Source organism: Barbus barbus (assembly GCF_936440315.1).
Source record: "Barbus barbus genome assembly, chromosome: 3".
NCBI lineage: Eukaryota > Metazoa > Chordata > Actinopteri > Cypriniformes > Cyprinidae > Barbus > Barbus barbus.
In genome coordinates this window covers 19,570,766-19,588,965 of record NC_136731.1, presented here as the reverse complement: position 1 = coordinate 19,588,965, position 18,200 = coordinate 19,570,766, and the positions used below count along the sequence as shown (strand labels likewise).

General features: G+C 42.1%; 1 protein-coding gene across 3 annotated transcripts in view; it reads left to right on the top strand.

The window, feature by feature from the left end:
- Nucleotides 1-18,200, top strand: part of LOC306856683 (noelin-2-like) — a 92,069-nt gene that overhangs the window by 58,188 nt on the left and 15,681 nt on the right. For all 3 annotated transcript variants that reach the window (XM_079396073.1, XM_079396072.1, XM_079396074.1), the window contains exons 2-5: nt 8,903-9,052; nt 12,485-12,640; nt 16,181-16,400; nt 16,970-17,076. In XM_079396073.1, coding sequence (XP_079252199.1) covers nt 8,903-9,052; nt 12,485-12,640; nt 16,181-16,400; nt 16,970-17,076 — 633 coding nt within the window. The remainder of the gene's footprint in view (nt 1-8,902; nt 9,053-12,484; nt 12,641-16,180; nt 16,401-16,969; nt 17,077-18,200) is intronic.

Here is an 18,200-nt window from a genome sequence, read left to right as displayed (position 1 = left end):
CCAGCGAGCCATTTGTTTGTGCCGGAGAGGTTACGGTCCGATGTTATCCGATGGGGTCATTGTTCCAACGTGGCTTATCATCCAGGAATCGGTCGCACCATTTTTCTGGTTAAACAACGTTTCAGGTGGCGCGCCATGGCTCGTGACATCCGATAGTTTGTTTTGGCCTGTTCAGTATGCGCTCGGGGTAAGACTTCCAATCGACCCCCAGATGGGTTACTTCAGCCTGGTCCCATATCGCGCTAGATTTCGTTACAGCCCTCCCGCCCTCCCTTGGTAATACGGTGGTTTTAACCATAGTGGACCGATTCTCGAAGGCGGCTCATTTTATTCCCTTGCCCAAATTGCCTTCAGCCAAGGAGACAGTGGTCACTGTTGTAGATCACGTTTTTCGTATTCATGGCCTCCCGGTAGACGTGGTTTCCGACAGGGGTCCCCGATTTGTGTCCAAATTTTGGAGAGAGTTTTGTCGATTACTGGGGGCGACTGTTAGTTTGTCTTCTGGGTTTCACCCTCAGACCAACGGTCAGACTGAGCGGGCCAACCAAGATCTCGAGAGGGTATTGCGATGTTTGGTCACCCAGAATCCCACTTCCTGGTGCCAGCAACTATCATGGGTTGAGTACGCACATAACTCATTGTGTCGTCCATGGGCCTCTCGCCTTTTGAATGTAGTTTAGGTTACCAGCCACTTCTTTTTCCTAGTATGGAATCCGAAGTCGCGGTCCCCTCTGCTCACGCTTTCATCCAGACATGTCACCGTACCTTGTCGAGAGCTCGAGGCTGATCGCCACCGGTCGAGGCGATTTGCCTCAAAAGGTGTGGCTTTCTACCAAGAACATTCCTTTCCGGTCCGTGTGCAACAAGTTGGCTCCTAAATTTATTGGCCCGTTTCCTGTCGCTAAGAAGATTAGTCCAGTGACAGTCCGCCTCAAACTCCCTCCTGCGTACAGGAGAATTCATCCCTTGTTTCATGTGTCTAAAATTAAGTCCGTTTTTCATTCTCGCCTTAATCCGCCTACTCCGGTTCCTCCCCCGCTGCGACTCGTAGATGGGGAACCCACTTATTCAGTCAATCGTATTCTGGATTCGAGACGGAGGGGACGAGGTTTCCAATACTTGGTGGACTGGGAAGGTTACGGTCCGGAGGAGAGAAGTTGGGTTCCGACCAGGGATATATTGGATCACTCCCTTATTGATGATTACTATCAACGGGTAAGATCGGCGCTCTTAGGGGGAGGGGTACTGTTACGGGCTCACGGTGTCATCCTCGCTCTGTTATTGTGTGTGTATTTGTGTGTGTGTGTGGGTGTGGCTCATTCGCTCCAGCTGCGAGTCATTATCAGCAGTACTTAAGACGCTCTCACGCTGTCCTGTGTTTGTCAGATCCTTGGATGTGTTTGCCGGGCATGGTCACTGATTTCTACATTGCTCCTGTTTTCGGATCCTTCGTCTACAGACTGCAGTCGTTTCCTGGACCTCACCACCGGACACTTGGCCGTCCTTGCATCCCTGCGTTGCCGAGCCAGACGGATGCTGTATATGCTTTCTCTGACTATTGTTATCCTGACCTGTGTTTCTCAATAAATACTTATTGTTCCCGCAGCTTGAATCCTCCAGTCTTTTACGGCCATGACAGGAACTCCCTGATGTCTTCACAAACATTTTCAACATCTCATTAAATCAGGCCGTTGTCCCCACCATCATTTCAGTCCCGAAGAAGTCATCTCCATCCTGCTTCAATGACTACCGTCCAGTCGCACTTACTCCAATTCTCATGAAGTGCTTTGAACGGCTAGTCATGCACCACATCAAGTCTGTCCTCCCTGCCTCCCTGGACCCCTTCCAGTTTGCATATAGGTCCAACCGCTCGACCGAAGATGCCATTGCCACTGCCCTCCACCCAGCCCTCACACATCTGGACAAAAAAGACACATATGTCAGGATGCTGTTCATAGACTTCAGTTCAGCATTCAACACAATCATCCCTCAACAGCTCACTCACAAACTGGTCCAGCTGGGGCTCAACACCTCTCTGTGCAACTGGCTGTTGGACTTCCTGACCGGGAGACCTCAGGCAGTATGGGTCGGCATTAACACATCCAGCACCATCACACTGGGGCCCCCCAAGGATGTGTGCTGAGCCCCCTCCTCTTCACTCTGCTGACCCACGACTGCACACCGTCACACAACTCCAACCTTTTCATTAAGTTTGCGGATGACACGACTGTGGTGTGTCTCATTAGCAACAGAGATGAGACAAACTACAGGAGCCGCCTGGCCGGGTGGTGCAGTGACAACAATCTCTCTCTGAATGTGGAGAAGACGAAGGAGGTTGTTGTTGACTTCAGGAGAGTACACACTCAGCATGCCCCTCTGACCATCAACGGTGCGACTGTGGAGAGAGTGAGCAGCACCAAGTTCCTGGGTGTGCACATCACAGAGGACCTCTCCTGGACTAACAACACTGTAGCACTGGCCAAGAAAGCACAGCAGCGTCTCTACTTCCTCCGCAAACTTAGAAGAGCCAGAGCCCTGGCCCCCATCATGTGCATCTTCTACAGAGGCACCATCGAGAGCATCCCAACTAGCTGCATCACTGTGTGGTATGGCGCTTGCAACGCATCCTGCCGCAAGTCACTTCAACGCATAGTGAGAGCAGCTGAGAAGATCGTTGGTGTCTCTCTCCCCTCCCTCCAGGACATCTACAGCACCCGTCTCACCCGCAAAGCCCTCCGCATTGCAGGTGATCCCACCCACCCAACACACAGCTTCTTCAGTCTGCTGCCATCAGGGAGGAGACTGCGGAGTCTCCAGGCGAGGACCAGCAGACTGAAGGACAGCTTCATACATCAGGCTATCAGGAAGCTGATCCCCCGTCCTTGCCCCCCCCCCCCTTTTACCCCATGCAACACTGAACTTTGATACTACAAACCATACACACACACACACACATCCCCAGGACCTTCCACCCCCCCCCCCCCCCCCCCCCCCCCCCCCCCACTTAAAAACTGTGACCAGCAACTGTCACTTGTGCAGCATTGGACTGATCACTACCTCATCCAGCATTGACTGCAAACTACCTCTTCGGATAGTCTGATAAAAAGACTATTCTTTTGTCACAAACAGACTGATAAGCTCTTCTTGCACTACATATATATCTGCACAGTTTTGTTTTATTTAACTGGTTTGCACTCTATCTATTCTGCCATGTGCGTTATGCCACTTTATCTATCTCTTTTTTATTTTTCTACAATGTCCTCAGATTGATAAGCTCCTCTTGCACTATATATATATATATATATATATATATATATATACTCTATACATATACACATATATCTGCACAGTTTTGTTTTATTTAACTGGTTTGCACTCTATCTGCCATGTGCCTTATGCCACTTTATCTATCTCTTTTTAAATTTTTCTACAATGTCCTCATTGTATATCTGTATAGTTGTATGTACATATGTTTAAACTGTATTTATCTGTATTTGAACGTCTGCTGTCAGTGTCTTAAATGTTAACTGTATGCACCAAGGGTCTGAGAGTAACGCAATTTCAATTTTCTGTATGTATGTGCCGTACATGTGGAAGAATTGACAATAAAGCAGACTTGACTTGACTTGACTTGACTTATGCATGCATATGATGCATTACATGATGTATTATGTATATTGTTGATTAGCATAGACGTATATAATAGATTAGTGTTTCCACCATGTTTCAAATTTACACTTGAAGAGTTGTCATCCGCATAATTGCTGTCAGCCATGATTAATTTATTCCACAATGACTGCATCCAATAATAGAGGTGTAAGTGAGTCATGTGATTCAACATGACCACCCCTTGAGGTGACCCGCTTGTAGAATAAAACTGCTTTTATTAGGCATTATCTCATGTAAGTGTATATGATTTTTAACTAGCTACTATTAATCTTCCTTGTGTACAACGTTTTAAATAAGGAAAAAATGACTCTGTATCCAATTATGTAAAGAGGGATTTTGGACCAATGTGATTTGACTGCAGACAGGGTCTTCCCTACTCAATGTGACAGAAAAGTAGCTGACAAAATGTCTTGCTCATCACTTACCATGACCCCGGCAGGTTAAGACAACAACTAAAATGAACATTGAGGGCATACTATCTATTGCTTTCTGCTTTATCGTGTCTCACATGGTTAGGATACGCAACATATGATCAGCAACTCCATTCACTCGCTCGTCGTCTTAAATGCCAGCAAATAGACTGCACACTACTGATAGAGAAATTTGATCATTTGCAGGCTGTTAAATGCAAATGAGAAGTAAAAAAACAGACGCATACGGATACACTCACTCTGCAGTTTATGGATGACAGCTCAACCATTACTAATTAAACCATGGCTCATTTCATCTGACCTGTTTGTTCATAAATAACTGGCCTATTCCGCAACATGCACCCTCATACAGTAAAGAAGCTGAATAGGATAGGGAGATCTGAATAAGGATGAGATGCTACACCCATCTGTGAGTGATATGGGGTGTGTGTGTGTGTTTGTGTTTTTTACCCCCCCCGTTCACTACTCTGCCATTAGCAGTAGATGAGAGGAAATTACAGCAGAATGAATTGGTGGGTGGTAATGAGTCCAGGGGTGATTCTAATCAGTTCTTAAATTAAAACTCAACATTTATGCAACATTAATGAACAGAAAGTATATTTATGCGAAAGCGCAGCTCCCCATTGCCCTCCCGGCTCATATCTTCCACCCATCGGATGGGCACACGTGCCACGCCGATGTTTAACATGTGAGGTGCATGTACCGCACCGATGATTGATGCGACAGTTTTATCTGCTCGAGGGACTATGGGCAGCAGATTGGCGTATAGATTGAGCCGGAGCTTGACGCTAACCGTATCAGACGTGCTCAGACACTAAGCCGCAGTTCCGTCGGGACGGGAATGAGACTGATGATGAAATGTTAGGGTGGTAATACACTCGAAGAACGCATTCTTTTAGGCCAGGGCGAGACACGCTTGGGCTAGTCTCACATCGGCTACGAGTGGTCAACGGAGCGGGCCGTGTCTCAGAGACGAACCGGCAGACCTGTCTGTGTTCATCTTGCGGAGAAGGCTGGATTACTGTATCAGCTCACCTGGGAAAATTCCATCCAGGATAGCAGTGCAGTTTCAGCGTGTGTTTGATTATAGTGACACGAAGCACAGAAAATCACTGCTAATGGAAGTGAGGACCATGCTAGATTTGACAGCCGCTGAATGTAAGGAAAATGGCCATTTATAACAGTATATGGCATTCTTATGCAAATCAACATGTACTGTACAAGCAAGAGGTTAGAAGAACAGAAGGAACGAGGCTAATGACTTTGAGCTAGACCAACCTGATCAAATCTGAGTGTGAATCGGATCCACTAGGAACTGTGTGTGTGTGTGTGTGTGTGTGTGTGTGTGCATGTTTATGTGGTTTATGAGGACACAAATTTGTATAATGACACGGGTATGACAGAGGTATCACAATATGAAGGTGGTTTATGAGGACACTGCCTATGTTCCCGTAATTCAAAAGGCTTAAAAAACATACTAAATGGTGTTTTTTTGAAAATCTAAAAATGCACAAAGTCTCCTGTGAGGGCTAAGTTTCGGTGTAGGGTTGGTGTAGGGCAATAGCACACACAGTTTGTTCAGTATAAAAACCATTACGCTTATGGAGAGTCCCCATAAACCACAAAAACCAACATGTGTGTGTGTGTTGAGCGTCAGCAATTGTATGTGTGTCTGTCTCTCATGCCTTCAGGCATTGCAAGCACCTTCACTGGAATGAGATGGGAGACTTTATGTGTGTCAATCTACTGGGTCAAAAAAAGCAGTTGGGTGTATTTTTAGACCATTAATCTTTAATGTAATTTCATCATGTTTTTGTGTTTTGTTTCTTTTGTATTGTTTCTTTTAAGAGAGAGAGAAAGGTAGGTTGTTGCTGAAAATAGGGAGCCAATGCTACCTAAATGAAAATGTGCTCAAGGGGAGAGATAGAGATGAAGAATAAATTGGGGAAACTGATACCGAGAGAGAAATGTTCTCAAGCCAGAATTAATCAAAACAATCAATTTTTTTGCCTGCATCTCTAGATTCAACAAACTGATAAAATTGAAAATACAAGTGCCATTAGATGGTTCAAATGAATTGCAGCTCCACAACGAATGAATACAGACCTTCAAAGGGATCGAAAATTTGCATGTTACTTGACTAGTAAAGAATTTAAGTCGAACGAAAAACAACTGACGGTCAAAACGCAAAAATCTTTTTGGCTTGATGGAATCAGAGTTGGGTTTTTTTAAGGGAGCATAGCACTTCCATTAGAGACAAGCAGAGGATGAAACATGGCTTTGCTGTTTCCCAAAATAAAAATCACTTAAAGTTGTTTTTCCTCAAACAAAATCTCTGTGATGCTTACAGAGAAACTCATCAGAGAAACTCATCAAATGATAAAACTGCACTACAGCATAAACGGCAGCAAAATATGTGAATTATCAAGTAGAAAAAAAAAAAAAGTTTTTAGCAAAATAATTGTTACAGTTTTTGTTTTTTCACGTTTTCACATTCATAAAGCCATAAATTGTTCCATCAAAATGAAAAACAATGCAACAATGACTGCAAGTCACTGTAGACATAACAGTATGATTTTCTGTAAAACTGCTTTGAAACGATGTGCTTTGTGAAAAGAGGTATACAGATCAATTTGACCTTAATAACATTCATTGTGATCATTGTGATCATTGTATTTATGAAATTTGTATTTTTTTATTGCTTCTGCACCTATATTTACAAATCAATTCCTTTTGATTTCGTGAAATTACATTTGTCTGGCAGGCTAATAAAGCATCATTGAGTTGAATTGCCATAATTTGAATTAAATTGAGTGAGCGAGAGAGTGAAAGATTGCTCAAGGACACAGGAAAAAGGGACAGATGAGAACGATAGGAAGGTGAGAAGAGGACAGACTGTGGAGGAAAAGGAGCGATGTGGAGGAAGTGAAAAAGGGAAGGATACAGAAAGAGAGCAGAGAATGACAGGGATTGGCAGGAATGACGGGATGTGGCAGTGAGCTCATGGGGCGGCTGCTGCTTTACTCTCCAATCACATAGTCTCTCTGTCCACTCGGTCATTTAATCTGATCAGGGAAGTGTGGTGGGAGAGAGGGTAAAGCATGAGAGTGAAAAACACCGAAGAGGGTAAGAGAGAATGAAAACGGGAAGGTTAGAGCAGGAGGAGACATTTTATTGCTGCTCCTTTTTCTTGTACATGCTATCTTTAATGACATCCTCTATTGTTCTTTTCCAATCTGGCTTTATTCTTCATTTAGTCTTAAAGGGTAGTCTTTAAAACACAGAGCTGCTCAATAATGGATGAACAGTTAATCACAATTAACAATAATTATTAATCATGATTTTTGTCATTTCAATTTTTTTCTTTTTTTGTTTTTTTTACATTTCTTCAGATTTATTGCACTTTCACATATGCACAAATCAAGAGAATGTCAGCTTGCATGTTTTGCTCGCAGATTTATTCACAGCAAACCACAATAAAGAAAACAGACTGGCTGTATTGCACTTTTTTTTAGCAGAATATCTCAATAGAAATTGCTAAAATACAAATAGTTTGCCAATGTTTTTAGCTCATCTGGGCTTTTTCTGTAAAGTAGCATGAGCATGTGCACATAGGTGCCAGGTTGGGAAGATTAAGTAAGCAGAAAGCAAAAAAACTAAATGCATCGATTTATGGAAAAAGCTCTGATAGGGGTTAAACTCTTGAAATCTGGCAACCACAACCATGAAAGCCTGTGGTACCAATGCAAAATAACACAAATGCCCAATTAAAATACAATTCTCAGGATAAATAGCCAGTGGACAAATATTGCAGATAATTATGCTTAATAAATCGAGAGAGAAGCAGAAATCGTGATCACGATTGAAATTCATTGTGCAGCCACAGTAAAACCTGAAATCACCAGCTTCATAAGCATACCTAATTGTGCTCACTACAAGCTAAGCGCAATCAAATACATTTGTGTCAATGCTGATTACCACAATCATTAATTTCCACTTGTCCTTCCTGGGCTACAGTGAGGCACTTAGTGTAAAATGGAAGTGTAAAATGTAGCCTGTCAGCATACAATAAAATATTCAATAATATAGGAGGAGATAATGATAGCAGGAGATAAACAATGATTTAAGCTTAAAAATTGCTTTCTAATTGTGTAATTCCAATTTTACAACTTTGTTGCCAAGCCAACACCATAAACCCAACTGTAAAAATGATTTAAACAGCTTTATAGCTCAATTAATACACAATCTTATCAGAAGAATTAATATAAGTGCCTTTATAAAAATATGAACTTCACATTTCTGTTGTTTGCCAAAATTGTCCTCATTTACTTCAAATAAATACCTCACTATCACCTCTTTTAAAGGAAAGTATGAAAGGTTAATATTCAGTATTACTCCACAAATGTTGAGTTTAAATTGTTGCTATTCTATTAATGAAAAGCAAAAAGGTTTGTGTGAACTTTTATAGTATGGATAGAAACCACTACAGAAGTTGGAAAGTCCCCACTATGATAAAAAGCTAACATCTCAGTGTGTTTGTGTGTGTGCATTTGAGCCTGTAACGTTGTTTCAAGACATCCATCTCCTGACTCCACCCCCAATGAAAAAGCAGCTTTATCGATCCAGAGCAGTTCTATTTCCTCTAAGTGTCTAAGCTGATCAAAACATCCTCCTCTCACAGATGCCACATTCTATTCTGCTCATGCTATTCTACCCATGCACTCTCCATGGGTAGAATAGCATGGAGAGTGCATGGGTATCTATCTCTCTTTTTTCATCTCTTCATGTCTTTCTCTTTGCAGGCCCTGTATCCGAGCCCAGAGGAGGGCTGGCAGATCTACAGCTCGGCACAGGATGCAGATGGGAAATGTATCTGCACAGTTGTGGCTCCAGCACAGAACATGTGTAATCGAGACCCACGCAGCAGACAGCTTCGTCAGCTTATGGAGAAGGTGACATTCGTCTCTTACATACACAATAACCTAAATGACGCACGCTTGTCAAGAGCAAATCCTAGTTGAGTAATATTTTGTACATATTACGCAGTCATTAAACATGGATCCCAAACATTGCATAAGACTGTTCCACATTAGAGAAAATTTGTGAAAGTACATGATGCAAACAACCGCCTAAAAGAGGACCTTAGCCTAATGAGCACGATTTTATATATATATATATATATATAAAATCGTGCTCATTAGGCTAAGACCAGGCAAACTAAAAAAAAGTGTAAAAGTACCTCCTAAATCAGGAAATGGAGCACTCAATGCACAGGGATTTACTAAAAGCCTCAGATTCACATAAAGCGCCTGTTTGAAAGAGCATAAAAATGAAAATTTAGCCTCCACATGTGAGCAAATGATGACAGAATGTCTTTCAAAGTCTGTGTCATGCATTTCTTTTATCTGTGGATCACAAAAGACTCTATTAAACCCTACTGACCACATAATGAATTGGTATAAAGCAAAAAGGAAAGCGATGCCCAGCTAAAAAGACAATCTTAGATCACCATTGAATTTCCATGCTGGTTTAGACTGGAATATGCTGGCTAGTGGTGGTTTTGTGCAGGTCTGTTTGGTGAAATTCATCATTTTGACATAGCTGATGAAGCTGGTCAAACAGTTGCAATATCCAACACACAATATAACCTTGTTCTTTTCCATATGTAGTGTGAGGGAGAGAATTTGAAATATAAAAAGAAATCAAGGAGAGAGAGAGAGAGAGAGAGAGAGAGAGAGAGAGAGAGAGAGAGAGAGAGAGATGTTTTGCTACAGAGAAACGGCTGGATATTGAGTCTGCTGATATGCACAGTTCAATCGATTGGCAGTTAAATGCAGAGTGTCGGCATAAATAGAGTGTTAGACTCAGCCAGTTGACTGGCCCCCATTTCCTGCTTCCTCACCAAGCCCTCAGTGGTTTCTAGCCTCATCTGTGAACAGCAGCCCATTAAGAACCACACGTCCCCATCAACATCACGCTCACTGAATCAGAGAGAGGTTTGGAATCACACTACAATGGGAAGCAGCTGTTTGACTAGCTAATGAGTACAGCTGATGGAGGCAGAGATGAAGAGAGACGCAGAGAAATAGAGGCTGAAATTAAAGCAGTTTGGAGAGGGATTCCTGAGAAGACAAATTTGGGACTCCAGACAGAGTGAGTCAATAAGGCACATGACTCACAGTCATGCCAATCTACCACAATATAACTCTGCCTTACAGGAATGGTTCATCCAAAAATGAAAATTCTGCCATCATTTAATTAGCCCTAATGTCATTTGAAACTGTATATTAAGACTTTTTGTAGTCTTCACCTCGGCTGTTTTTGTCTGTATTATTAATTAATTGGGGTCCAAAACTTTTAGGCTCCAAAAAGCACACAAAGGTAACAAAATTCTGGTCTTCTGAAGCAATACAATCCCTTAATATAATTAAAATATTAAAATGTTATTTATTCAAATCAAATCAAAACAATGATTAACACAAGTGTACATTTAACTAAATCAAATAGGAACCTTAAACGTCAACTAACATCAATTTGGTTAAGTCACTTGTCCAGATGCCATTGATGTTTGAAATTTGTCACCATATTTGTTGTGAGAGAGAATAAAGGATCAATCTGTTTATCATACAAAGTGATAGTAATAGCCTACATTTTAGAGCTTGAAAGTGTTGTGCCCCACTGACCTCTGTAATATGTATTGACAGAAACAGCTGAAATATCTGTAAAATATCATAAATTACATAAGGGTAAGTAATTTTACAAACAACCTTAAAGGAATAGTTCATCAAAAAATTTAAACTGTATAATTGACTCAGCACTATGTTGCTCCAAACTCTTTTTTATGAAAGACATGAAAGAAGGAATTTTAAAGAATTTTTCAGTTGTTTGTCCATATTATGAGTCACCGGAGTACAAAGCTTTCAAGCACCCAAAAGGAATTAATTAATACAGTAATATTATATATTGTTTGTATCACTTCTTCTGAAGTGATACAAACTCTTTGTATGATAAACAGATTGAAATTTACTGTATATCCTGTATATCCTGTACCACACTGTATATCCTGTACCTCTGCTTATTGCACTTCTGGTTAGATGCTAACTGCATTTCGTTGCCCTGTACCTTACATGTGCAATGACAATAAAGTTGAATCTAATCTAATCTAATCTAATCTAAAAATTTAAGCTTTATTCACTCTCAAAACAAATCAAAGCATTGATTAACATAAGTGTACACAAACTAAAGCGTAACCTCAACTAACATCAAGCTTTATTGGTTCTTAATGTCATGTGACCATGATATTTGAGGTTTGCGTTGCCATATTTGATGTCATCTGCGTATATGTACTGTACATTGGCCAATGTTTTGATTTTATTTGAGAGTGAATAAAGAATCAGTCTATTTATAACAATGACTGTGATCCGTTTGAGAGCTTGAAAGTTTTCAACCCACAACTTTCACTATACTGTATGGACAGAAACAGCTGAGACTTCAAAATATCTTCTTTTGTGTTCTGCAGAAGTATTAAAGTCATAAAAAATTGGAACAGCATGAGGGACAGTAAATGATGACAGAATTTTCATTTTTGGGTGAATTATCCCTTTAAATCCTGCCACAAATGCTATCTTAAATTCTGCCTTGCCCCTCTGTCAGGGTCTAAACACGTAATCTACAATTGTACGGCAACATAACTCAGACAATAAAGCCATTCAGACAATAAAATGTGTGTGTAGCTATGCCAGCAGCGGTGAGGCACTACTGCTCCTAACTAATAAAACGCAGACTAATGAGGACACCTGGGTCAGTCCTTCTCTGAGAGAGATGTGTTCAGAATTAAACTATTACCACCCAGCCTCTTGTGTGTGTGTGAGAGCGTGTATATGCTCAGTCCTCCTGAGCAGTTAGTGACATGCATGACGAACAAAACTGAATCCAGAGTGAATATGTGATCCCACCTAACCCTTGCCCAAGTCCAAACATCCACAATCCTCAGTGCTAAGTGTGACCATTGGGTCTGACAGCTATGCAGATCAGCTAATTATAAAAGAGCCCTCATGCGCATCAGTGTGGACATGAGGAGAATACCAGCATGCAATCCATGTCCTTTCTGATTCTCTTAAGAGCAGCCAGGAGGAGGGTGTGTGTATGTGGCCTCTGGGAGTATGTAGGAGTATGTAGGAGCTAGTAAGGTGTGTGTGCTGATCAGCAATCACGTTCCCATCGCCTGTGTGTTGATGTGGGCAAGATGCTCAGTGGGCGGTCTGAATATGTAGGATGGCTGATTTAAACTACAACAAATTGAAGGCGTCACGCTGTTGTGTCCTCAAAAAACATGCCCTGATGCATCACACTGTTTTGACTTTGTGTTTTGTGGTATTTAACAGGTTCAGAATATCACTCAATCCATGGAGGTGCTAGATCTGAGGACGTACAGAGACCTGCAGTACGTGAGAGACACAGAGAACCTCATGAAAACAGTGGACGGCAAACTGAAGACTGCCTCTGAAAATCCACGCAGCCTCAACCCCAAGAGTTTTCAGGTACTGAAGCATATCCAGCCTAAAAAATGTCTTAAAACAACAAAACACATTAGGTGTGCCCTTTCTTCTCACAACGCCAACACTCTACCCTCCCCTCTTCCATATTTACTTCAGAGCCTTGTCATTGTTATTAAATATGTTTCAGATTGAGTAGAACAAGGATAACTTGCAGAGATTTCAGGAAACTATTCTTAGATTTATGTATAGGTAAGGGGTCAATCAGTCAATCAAAAAAGGTCAAAACTAAAAGGATTTTTGAATTTTTTAAATTAAACAAAAATCTCAAATGTAAAACTGGCTTGATTAAAGGTTATTGCAGCAGTGCTGCAAACCAGCGACAGCAAGCATGGGAGGTGGGTGTGCTAACAAAGAAACAGCCTTTAACATCAGTCGCAAATTCGCCTCTTGTGGTCAGGGGAGTAAGTTTACTACACAGCCTTTACCAGCTGGACCCTATCCGGGTCATGGCACCAGTGCAAACAGTTCAACTTGGCCCGTTCTAAGCAAGGCTTGATCCTGTGACAGACAGCATGGGAGGTGGGTGTGCTAACAAGGAAACAGCTTTTAACACTAGAACCGCCAGAGGTCGCTGTATACCTAAAAGCGCCAGCAGGTAAATTTTACCCACACGCATGGCAACTGTTTTTATATGGCTAAAGAACATATTATTTCATTGTATTATGCCACTGTCTTCACAAAGAAGTGTTCAGAATCATGAAATGATTATGTCTAGTCGTCAACTATATTTTTACCCTGTTGTTTTATGTTCAAGACTTTTTAATGCAGCCTACACTAATCCATTATGGTCAGTAAGCTAAATAAAAAGCCTGCACTGACAGCGAAAATTAGAAGGTAGTAAATAGGCTAAAACATCTAAATATGATGTCTGGATCACTGTCAGATGAGCCCTCAGATGCTAAGCCGACCCAGACGCATAACTTAACCATCAGACTCTCCATCACTCATGGCATTTAGGCTAGTGTTTCTACCTACAATCCATAAATCGCCTTCTTTTAGTCATTTTTACTTTACTCTGATAAAACTGATAACCGCTAAATCGGTGAGTGAAAGGCGTTGCCTAGAAATGTACAATGTTAAAACAGAAGCGGCAAGAAAATGACAGTGCGAAATACATTCATTATATAGCTGATAAAATATAAGAGCTGATAAAATGTAAGAGCTGATAAAATGTAAAAACTGTAACTTGAATGCATGTAAGTCGCTTTGGATAAAAGCGTCTGCTAAATGCATAAATGTAAATGTATATAGTGGGTAAATTTGACCCGCGCGGCGCTTATAGGTATAAATGTTCAGTTTTTTTAACTGGATTGATCTAATTCATTTTTAACAACATTGGATTGTAAATTACATAATTTTAGTAAAAGTCAATGACTGGGAGACTTGAATGTTTTGTTGAAAATATGTTATGTACATTTGAAAAATAGCCTCGGGTAAAATTTACCCCGTGGTGGTTCTAGTGTTAACATCAGTCGCAAGTGCGCCTCTTGTGGTCAGGGGAGTAAGTTTACTCCACAGCCTTTACCAGCTGGACTCTGTTAGATTCACCCCTATCCTGGTCATGGCACCAGTGCAAACAGTTCCGCTTGGCCCGTTCTGAGCAAGGCTTGATCCTGGTGACAGACAGTATGGGAGGTGGGTGTGCTAACAAGGAAACAGCCTTTAACATCAGTCGCAGTTTCAGCTCTTGTTGTCAGGGGAGTAAGTTTACTGCACAGCCTTTACCAGCTGGACTCAATTAGATTCACCCCCTATCTGGGTCATGGCACCAGTGCCACCGGTTCAACTTGGCCCATTCTAAGCAAGGCTTGAACCTGGTGACAGCCAGCATGGGAGGTGGGTGTGCTAACAAAGAAAATTTACCCCATGGTGGTTCTAGTGTTAACATCAGTCGAAAGTGCACCTCTTGTGGTCAGGGGAGTAAGTTTACTCCACAGCCTTTACCAGCTGGACTCTGTTAGATTCACCCCTATCCTGGTCATGGCACCAGTGCAAACAGTTCCGCTTGGCCCGTTCTGAGCAAGGCTTGATCCTGGTGACAGACAGTATGGGAGGTGGGTGTGCTAACAAGGAAACAGCCTTTAACATCAGTCGCAGTTTCAGCTCTTGTTGTCAGGGGAGTAAGTTTACTGCACAGCCTTTACCAGCTAGACTCAATTAGATTCACCCCCTATCTGGGTCATGGCACCAGTGCCACCTGTTCAACTTGGCCCATTCTAAGCAAGTCTTGAATCTGGTGACAGACAGCATGGGAGGTGAGCTCGCTAAAAAGGACACTAAAGACTGCAGCCTCTAGCGCCAGTCATTAGTGCGCCTCTTGCGGTCAAGGGCACTAGTGACTGGAGATTGAGCAACATCAGTGCATGCTAAATAGTATTCAAAGGCTCTGTTTTTTATATAGTGACATCACAACCTGCCCACCTCCAGACGTTCTACTCTAAAACTCTTTCCGGCATGAAATAGACACTGACACTAACCTTCAATACCTCAGATTTTTGTGCTTAATTAAGACATACCAAAAGGTCTTCTGAGAGAATTCAAATGCACCTCAATTATTTATACCTAGAACTTGGAGCTTGTTTCAGTAATGAGTGTGTGTGTGTGTGTGTGTGTGTGTGTGTGTGTGTGTGTGCGACTGTGCGTGCATACAAAAGGTTACGCTTTTTTTCTTTTTAGCTAGTAGCTGCTTTCCCAAAGTCTAAAAGCTTTTTATCCCTTGAATACGAAAGTGTGCTTGCAGCCCTGCACGATCTCAGAATAGTAGAAGGACTTGCTACCAATATACAGAGGACTAAATGGAAGAGCACGCTTTAAGATGAGTAACATGTATGTAGCCGTCTGCTAAAGAGAGTGGGATGGAAGCCACAGACACTTTATTTCGGCGAGGCTGATGATGAATGTGGAGAGCTCAAAGTCGCCTATGGCAGGGCGGTAGATTAACGAGTCAAAATTTTTGTATTTCGGAACAGGAAAATTAGATTTATGATGTGGCGCCGCAGGGCTGAGAGCAGCTCCATCACCAGATTTACAATAAACTTTAACAAGGAGGAAACAGCCCCTCCTGTGGTGAGCATGCTTTATTGATACACCTGCTGTTCAGACCCCCTTTATTGATATACCTCAGCCTATGCCAGACCCGCCAGTCCGCATGGCTGCGATAACTGATTGCCCACACTGAGCTGAGATCAGCCCACAAGTTTTAGCACTTTCGTATATATACGCTTGGTCACACCGAGGTGGAGAGCTGACAGCGCTCTGATGAGTGGGCCTGTGTCACCACGTCCGACGAGCAGTAGATTGTGAGAGATTGCAAATGCATGAAATCAATATTTGGTTCTCATGTGAGGATGCATTCGGATCCAGGGCAGGAGACCGGTCATGCGAGATTAAATATTGGAGATGAACGTGATGAATAGTTAATGAGAGCCCATGCAAATTTCCAAACCTCTGTGTTAGGGAGATTAACATTTCTCATCTTTCCTAACCACCATTTCACACCTTCCTTCCTTCTGTTTACGTCAGGAGTTAAAGGACAAGGTTACTCAGCTGCTTCCCCTGCTGCCAGTGCTGGAACAGTACAAGGCAGATGCAAGAATGATCCTTCGGCTGAGGGAGGAGGTGAGGAATCTGTCCCTGGTACTAATGTCAATTCAAGAAGAGATGGGAGCCTATGACTACGAGGAGCTCAGGCAGCGAGTGCTACTGCTGGAAACTCGCCTGCACTCCTGCATGCAGAAACTTGGTAAGACATCTAGCAGTAGTGGGTTTGAGTTGATGTTAATAATCAAGAAATGGCAGCAACCAATCTATTGACTGGACACACAGTATGTGACCTATTACAGCAAGAAAATAGAAATAATTTTTACTTGTTGGATTCTCAGTGCAGGACTCGTTTTACATGATTATTTGTGGAGTTATTTTAAAGCAGCTGCAGTAATTTACTTTTAAATGGAAAAGCAAGAGTAAAGTAGACATGTCTGATGGTTGGGGAGACCACATTAAACCCAATTAAGTCAAAATGTTCTTGCTGTCTAATTAGATAAGCAATTTAACGTTAGAACGTTAAAAACAGCCAGCTAGCAGGCCTCAAACCCAAACATCCAAAGTTCATTTGGCTTTCAGATGCATGACGAGACAAGCTCATGTTCTATTTAGGGAGAAACTGATGACTTCACAAGAAAATCCAAAATGATGATATAACGGATATTCGTTCTGCTCCATAAATGTCACTTTTGGCAGTTTAATGCTGACTGGTTCATTGGCGTTCCGCTGAAGCCGTCGTTCATAGTGCCCCCTGTGTTCTATCACCAGGTTGCGGGAAGCTAACTGGCGTCAGTAATCCCATCACCGTCCGCGCCTCAGGGTCAAGGTTCGGCTCCTGGATGACTGACACAATGATCCCCAGCTCAGATAATAGGGTAAGAATGACCGTGCTGCAACACTCTATCACTCCATCACTGCCATTGCGATGATGAGCCACCTCTCCCCGGAGACACACAAACACACACACACACACACAGACAGTGACTGAGTCAGTGTTTTGGTACAGTGAAGCTGCTCCTCAGTGGTGAGAGCTGAGTCACTGATATATGGTTCTTCCACCATTTTTCTCCCTCCCTCCCACCCTCTTTTTCCTTCTCTATAATGCTTATACTCTTTCTCCCATGCTTCATTCTTCTCTTAATCCTTACATCTCATGTCAAAGCCACAGTTCTCATTTTAATTACTCCATCAGGGGGTTGGTATTAACAACTTGTTTAGGCAAACGCTTCACCAGTCATTGCCAAGAATTACTATCAGCCAGAGCCATCATCAGGGGGAGACAGCTGGGAATGCATCCTGGGCCCAGTGATGAAAAGCTATGTTTCCCAACCCTGTTCCTGGAGGCACACCAAAACTACACATTTTCAAACTTATCCTCATTAAGCACACCTGATTCAACTGATCGGCTCATTAGTAGAGATTCTAAGTCCAGAAATGGATGTGTCAGATTAGGGTTGGGTGATATACGGGCAGACACGGTTAACCGGTAGAAATTTGTTAACAGGTAGAGATTTTGGACTATGGTCTCTATTGCAGTTGCTCAAAGGTAATCTATCTACTGTTCTCACTGTCCAGTCTTAAAATTTCCACTATAAAAGTACTGACATGAAGAGGACAACAGGCAATGATCATCAATTATTCTGTTTCAAGGGTCAAGTCGAAAGTTCATCTTCAATGATACAGTCCTTTATCTTTGGCTTTAATGATCACATCACTCGCCAATATCAATCACCGATCACGTAAAGTAACAAATAAATCACTGCAATCAAGATAATGGTCATATCAATCTAGCAGGCATCTGAGCATTCACTGTCCCTAGATTTACAACATCACACACATTGCAGATTAATCTAGTAAAGATCCAGACTGCAACATCCAAAGCACAACATATGCCATTTCCCTTCCAGGAACTTCGAGCTGCGTCCAGCGACGCTTTGGGAACGCCATCAGTGTGACCATGCTCTGAATATCAGGTGTAATCAGTCCAAAGGAGGGCGAG